The sequence below is a fragment of the Sphaeroforma arctica genome (assembly GCF_001186125.1).
Source record: "Sphaeroforma arctica JP610 unplaced genomic scaffold supercont1.7, whole genome shotgun sequence".
Taxonomy (NCBI): domain Eukaryota; class Ichthyosporea; order Ichthyophonida; genus Sphaeroforma; species Sphaeroforma arctica.
In genome coordinates, this window is record NW_014040551.1 from 198,529 (window position 1) to 205,805 (window position 7,277).

Genomic DNA, 7,277 nt, shown 5'->3' on the forward strand with positions numbered 1-7,277 from the left:
TGTGTGTGTGTGTGTGTGCGTGTGTCTGTGTGTGTGTGTGTGTGTGTGTATATGTGTGTGTGTGTGTGTGTGTGTGTGTGTGTGTGTGTGTGTGTGTGTGTCTATGTCTGTGTGTGTGTGTGTGTGTGTGTGTGTGTGTGTGTGTGTGTGTGTGTGTGTGTGTGTGTGTGTGTGTGTGTGTGTGTGTGTGTGTGTGTGTCTGTGTCTGTGTCTGTGTCTGTGTCTGTGTCTGTGTACACGTACACGTGTATATGACTAGAAATACAATGCGTAATTAATACATATTTTGTGTGTGTGTGTGTAGACGTGTACATGACTAGAAATACAATGCGTAGTTAATATATATTTGTGTACTTGACTTTGTGCACGTGTACGTGTTGCTTATACGTAACTTTGCAGATAAGTTGACGTATTCGTCCATATGCGGGATTTTCAAGTATCAAAGTGACGTTTTGATGAATAGACAATATATCGGTAAAGACATTGCAATACCGCCAGGGTATTTATATCTAAACAAAACAAAACAGCGCAAGTCATTTTGTACATGTTAATACATGTTTCCCCGCTTATATATATGAATAGTTTGACCTCGTTGGACAAGACTATCGTATCTACACAGATAGAATATATTTTTCATGCTATACGAATAGTAATTATAAATATATAGTACTTATCATACCTGTGCAACCCAACTCTTCCTGGTCTTCAATAAAGATTCACGCGCCCTCCCAGAGGTGATTCGAAATTCTACCGCCCTGATCTCGTCTGGCGCTCTGTGTATGCAACAGGCAGATCGATTCTACTATTAAATTCCAATCGATAACCTTTGAAGTACCTAAGGTGCTCTACATAGTACATACAAAACAAACACACGTATCAATTTAGTATCCGTCAACAACTTAAACTCGCTTGTTGCCAACCACAACTGCGCTGCCAGAAACGACCCGTGACAATAGCGAGGAACCTACCTTCTGATAGCCGAACGAGAGAACTGGTGCAAGCATATCTTAGCCGGTATTCGTGGCTTGAACCTGACAACATCCACAGCCAGCATGCTGGTTGGAAGTTTAGAGACTGCGTTGGACAGGTGATATGATCCATAATCTAATCAAGCTGATCACATATAAACTAAATTTTTTTTTAACCAAAACTAACCATACAAATAGCATAAAATCAAAGCCCCCTGAATATTCAACCAAAATCTAAAAATCTTCTTTTCTCAGGGGGCTATTCTAAAAATTTAAAAACCAGTTTACATATTTACGTATTTGTTTACGTCTTTGTGATGAGCCTTCATAAACCCCAAAAACCCCCCCCCCCCGGGGAAATTATTGGGTACAGTCATAATTGGCAAATATTTGGACATATAAAGAGGTAAGACAAGTCTGGGTCAGTCTCATCCCATAGGTTGGACCCTTTCGGGGTCCAACCTATGGGAGTATGGGTCACACCAGGAGGTCTAGGCGCACTCATTAAATACTCCTTCCCTTTCGTGACGACCAAGCCCTGACATACACTAAAACCAGCTTCTCTTACCTTACCGACCCACTCAATCAAACGCTTCTCGAACTCGTGATGTGTTCCTCTCCTTTCTTGATATTTCTTTGTTGCATGTTCGTCATAAGACTGACTGAGTATCCTCTCCGGACTCCATGAACCTTCTTATTGTTTTGATACTGACGCCGAACGATGCAATCCTTGCGATTGTTGTCTTTCCATGATAAGTCTAAGCTGTATCCCGCTTTCTAGATTGTACGCACGATGGCACCTTTATCTTTGTTTGTTAGACGAATCTTTTTGTTGTATTGGAGCTCCCCTTTGATAATACAGTCTGTTTATATGTTTTCTTCTTCTTACCAACAGTGAGCTTATCTATTATCATACTAAATGCTCCTTTCATACCAGACGATACATCCTGCTTGGGCGTCGACTGTGGTCTCGATCCGCCTGGTTCACTCGTTGTAGGTGCGTTTTGTGTCAATTCGTCTGGCTCTGTCTATCTGTTATTAGTGAAGCCAGACTCCCACATGTCGTTCGGTGGCTGGCATTTATCTGTAGACAGGCAGTAACCGATTGAATTTGAGCCATACCCCTCACCAACTTGCACGCCACAAAAGACAGGCATACCTCGATCGCAACCAGCACATTTGTGTACACCACCCACTGGGTGCGTTGTAGTGCATCCTTTCGCACAACAGCGTTCACCACTAGAAGCGTCTCCCGTCAGGATCTATTGTAGTACGTACTCTAGTGTATGTATTGTAGATAAAGCCACCGTCAAGCTGAGGTGAAAGTTGAAATATTCACACTTGAAAAACCTCTAAGAGCGGGCTGCAGGACCGGCCTAAAAAGACCGGACTCATATTTAGGGGGTTGGCCAAAATAGAAATTGGACATATAAAGAGGTAGACACCCTAAAGAGGTGGACATATAAAGAGGTACGACTGTATCAAACCGACAGAGTTTTTTGGGGGGGAAGGGTTTCTTTTTGGTTTTTTATAACCGGCTACAACTAGATTAGAGAAACGGCTGATAGAGGCAGACTCCTTGAGCATTCGCATTTCGCAACCTATTTTTTGGCCTTGTTCTTCTTTATGACCACCGGCGCAGGGCAAGGTTTCACAAAAGGGATGAGATGGAACTTCTCTGGCATCCAAGGTTTAAGTGCGTCGGGAATTTTAATACCTGCGTAAGTGTGCGGTATCGATTTAATCGCGAATAGCTCAAATAGTTGGGAAACTGGACATGAATGAGGTTATATGGTACAGCTGCCCTCTCTCGATTGTTGAAGAGCCACAATTCTTGTCGTAACTGCCATAAATAGTCTTCATGAATTAGCCAGCTACTGGTACTTTTTTGTTATAGGCTATACTTGTGTGCACAGCAATTCCAGAGTAGATTAAATAAGAGGCGCATTCATTTCCAATAATCGTTGCGAAAGCGAAAACTCTTACATAGCATATACGTTTCCATTGGTGCTGACAATAACGTCTTGTTCCCAAGATGCATACCAGCTTTGTAGCTTTGCACGCATGTCAAAAATCTAAAGAAAATTTAGGTGATTTGGAATGAGAGTAAAAACGATTAGCATAGATTGACTCATACCTTCTTCAGTCTGGTGAGTTTCTAGAATAATACATATAACTCGCGTCATAGCAGCCATGGTACTGTTGAGCATGTGGACGTATGGTTGTGGGCCCTTCTTTACATCCTTGGCGAGCTTTTGCTTGCCGTAACGAATCTTAAGCCGGCGACTATTATAAGTAAACAGATGGGGTTTGATGAGATTTGAAACGAGCAACCACTACTGAAAGTACTTTCCAATCATCAAGCGGGATTACAACCGCGCAAAGAGTCTACAACTAAATGCTATATTTTAAGACGTGATTTAACGTCTGGTGTGAAAAGGTTTTAGATACAAGATCCACGTGTTTCCAATTTTCAGTATTGTACATAGGTTAAGCCGCGTCAATTTACGGTCTGCAAGTGATTTGTGTAAATTTTCTGATAATGCAACTCCCACTTGAAATGCCAAGAGTAACAGAACACATTTTAAGAAAAGTATATATTCATGCACGCATGTATGTCATGACACGGCCATGACACTGTCAGGTGTATGCAATTGCCATTGTGACGTTACACTTGAGATCAGAAACTACACTAACCTTTGATAGTCCAGACAGTTGGAGCATGACACTAGTTCGCGGAACGCCTTGGACCCGGGGAACCAGCCCTCTAGATCATACTTTTTAGCCGCAGCAAGGTTGAGCTCACCACTCACCATGTTTACAGTGCGATAGGAGATACCTGCAGGATATAATAAAATTGAAATTATGAGACCATCACTCACCGTCACAACTGCCAAGGTGAAGCATTCTGGACACCTTTGGGCGTAGTGATCACTTTTGCAACTGTGTTACTGAAATCTGTGACAGGCAACAGGTCTCTAAGAGATACAATCCCCCATGACACCAGGAAACATTCGCAATCGCCACATTTCACGCTCATGCAGAAGTAATCAAATAGTGCGCACATAGCCACAATCGATCACCCGCGATCTTTGTCGAAAAATTGTAATAACATACAATCATATTTGTGGAGCGCATAACGATGAATAGCTTATGAGTGGGGGCTACAGTTGATGAAACTAAATTAATTGAAATACGTTTCGCACATGTGCGATGGCCTGGTAACGTACCCAGCGCCTGGTAGAATTCCTCGGCGTTAGTGATCATCCTCTCCATCTCCTCCCATGATTCAGTATCCTCAGGGCTTGTCAGAACAAACTGCTCGATCTTGTCAAACTGTAGTAAAAATAATTGTTATTGAAGCATGTCAAACATCGCCTTTATCATTAATAAAAGAAACAGGGTGGTCATAAAATAAAGCAGTATACAGGTATACAGATCATGAGAACGCTTACTTCAGCAGTCGGTACATATTGCACGACTAGAAAAATCAAGCCAAAGGAACCTTCACCAGCAGTTGGATCGAGATCGTGAAAATACACAAGAAATTCGCGTAATCCTTAGGGACTGAAAGAAACATCAGCAGAATGTGATTAAATACACATGACATTAATGAATACAAGTTGTGGCAAACATACCTGATGCACACGGAAGATACCGGCTGTGTCACGCCCGTGAGAACCAACTTCTTGGCGGAAGCACGTACTGAAGCCAGCATAGCGAATGGGTAGGCTGTAGACAAAATGCGGTAGTGAGTTTTGTTCAACGTAATCGGCCTTGCCCTTAATTGAAGTCCTGCGAGAGTGCCAGCGCATTATTATTGTATACGCAATGACAACCAACAATAGAAAGAGGTATAACATACGTTTCAGGCTCGATGTAAGAGTCTCTGTGGAGAGCACAAAGGGGCTGCTCGGAAGTGGCAATCAAGTACTTTTCGTCGATTTCCTTGTCATCCTCCTTCTCACTGTAAACGGGAAATATAAAGGGAGTTGAAAACGTGCTTGATGATTGAATACATATTGAAATATATAAAGTACCCTGATCTGTCGCCGAGAAATATCTCAGAAACGTTATACGGGCCGAAAAACAAGTGCAGCACTGTATATCAAAACATATCTCTTCATATTATACTACTCACCTGGCCTTAGCGGTGACTTTGTACAGTTCGTCATCGAATTGATTGAGTTGAGCAACCTCGGCCATAATATTCTTATTCATGAAAAAGGGTGGGATGATGGGGGAATAACCCTTACCTACCAACATAGTCATAGCCAATTGTAAAACTGCAAACTCAAGCAGTACGCACGGACCTGCAAATCAGCATATCAAAAGTGGATTGAATATCGAGGGACGGACTGAAGTCGTGGCTATATACTAGATCGTATACTGCTGTACATTTGATCCTGTAGTGATAATGGCGTCTCTGCCATGCAACCAATGCACTGTCGAGCTCTTTGTCATAAACATAAATTGGATTACATCCATATTATGAGTGCAGTTAAAGTTAAGCACAAGAGTCGTTTGCAGATAGAAGGCTACTCCTCTCTATGTATCAAATATTGATGAGACAGAGGATAAAGAACCACGGCTGTGATTTCCATACCTCGCATGTAAAGCACATAGTATCTATTGATGACAATTCAGATCTGCTCACCTTTCAGGTAATATCCACGATTTCCGGCTGCGATGGTGCCTGCTGGAATGTCTACACCATCGATCATTTCGATCAGATCTCTATGTGAGTATTTCTTCTCAGGTGTTTCGCCAAAGGTATGGTAAATCTCGTTGTTGTCCTGCGAAGGCATGATGATATGAGGTAACAATGTTACAAAATTGTGGTTTTTTAAAGACTTCCGATGAGTTGTAACCCAAAACAAAGCGATGCCATACCTCATCCTGATCAATGGGTACGCTGTCGTGTACAATATTTCCAACGGAGCGTAGTAGGGACATGCGGAGCTTATCTTGTGTCTCCGTCTCGGTTTTGGTATCGATTAGAGATTGGTCGATAGTTGCACGGACGGACTTGAGCTGGGGTAGCGATAGTGTCTGCCAACCCAGGGCAATTATATGCGAGTAGATTGAGGAAGCATTTAGATAATATTTTGAAGTAAAGCATCTATGCAATGATAAACTACGAGAACTGATAGGATCGAAATGGTGGAGGCTATACTGGCACGTTGAGCTCAATGAAGCATACGTGGTGAAATTGATTCTGCCCATTGCCTTTGATAACTTTCTATGTACACAAAATCCACCACTTTTCAATTTAACGTAGTACAAATGTTGCACAGTCACCAGTATAAACGATAAGCATATACCGAAACTATCAACAACAAAAATGTAATCAATGAAGATGCGAATTGCGCGAATAGACACCGTACCACCCGAGCAACTTTCACATGATCTCAACAGACGCATGAAACTAACGTACCTGTAGAGAATCGGCCGTAAGCTTGGTAAGATCTGTGTCGAATTCAGACGGCAGCTCGGCACTACCAGTGTCTGATGCCTTCTGTCTCATAAGTAGCCCATAAGCTTTGCTCACCAAGTTCTTGGCCTTGAGCAGCGCATCTGCTCGGAAGCGAGCTGCAAAGTGTTGAATGCATAAATAAGCAACAGTGGGCCCCACGAGATTATCAAGCAAGATTTGAGGGAAATTGTGGCAATATATGAGAGCCAATCTATGAATTGCGATATCGAGGTCAGAAGGTGAATGGTATGTTCATTACGATTTCCAATACCTTGTCTCCAGGCTCTATCGGCGTTTGTGATCTCATCAATAATCTCTTCGCTGTGGAATCGCCTCCTCTGCGACTCCTTCAATACAGGGATATCACCATCCTGGTCATCCCGGAATCGTGTGATCTCTAAAACCATCTACGTGTGAGGAAAATACCAACAAACAGTGTCGAAAAAATTGAATTTGCCCCAGCCAGAATTTGTACCAGCAAAATATGTATTCGTGGTATAAGTGTAGCCCTATACGGCACTACAAGGGCCAAAACGATGGTTACCTTGTCAGAAAGACTGCATGGTATCTAGAAGTCGAAATGTGAAAAAAATCGAAAACACCGGAAAATACTCGGAAAAAAAAAGTTTACGAGATATATATATATATATATAAATATACATATATACATACATGCATACATACATACATACATATATACATACATACATACATACATACGAACGTACATACATACATACATACATACAAACATACCTACCTACCTACCTACCTGCCTGCCTACCTACCTACATACATAAAACATACCATACATACATACATACATACATACA

The 7,277-nt window shown here is 41.9% G+C and overlaps 2 protein-coding genes across 3 annotated transcripts in view; both read right to left on the minus strand.

Annotated features, from left to right (window-relative positions):
- Positions 1–1,575, minus strand: part of SARC_00272 — a 5,753-nt gene extending 4,178 nt beyond the window's left edge. Inside the window, exons 1-3 of one of the 2 annotated variants that reach the window (XM_014306069.1) lie at positions 1,537–1,575; positions 969–1,055; positions 680–773 (exon numbers count right to left, since the gene is read on the minus strand). In XM_014306069.1, coding sequence (XP_014161544.1) covers positions 680–773; positions 969–1,054 — 180 coding nt within the window. In that variant the 5' untranslated portion in view covers position 1,055; positions 1,537–1,575. Of the gene's footprint in view, positions 1–679; positions 774–968; positions 1,080–1,536 lie in introns of those variants that run through there. The other variant, XM_014306070.1, reaches the window with a different exon arrangement.
- An 894-nt stretch (positions 1,576–2,469) lies between these two features.
- On the minus strand, positions 2,470–6,853 carry SARC_00273 (seryl-tRNA synthetase, cytoplasmic; the record flags this gene model as incomplete). Its single annotated transcript, XM_014306071.1, has 11 exons — positions 2,470–2,685; positions 3,106–3,254; positions 3,666–3,807; positions 4,199–4,304; positions 4,607–4,700; positions 4,834–4,935; positions 5,110–5,281; positions 5,626–5,764; positions 5,862–6,020; positions 6,406–6,560; positions 6,716–6,853. Coding segments are annotated over 11 exons (1,472 nt in total), but the record flags the coding sequence as incomplete, so codon positions are not given.
- Positions 6,854–7,277: the final 424 nt, after the last annotated feature.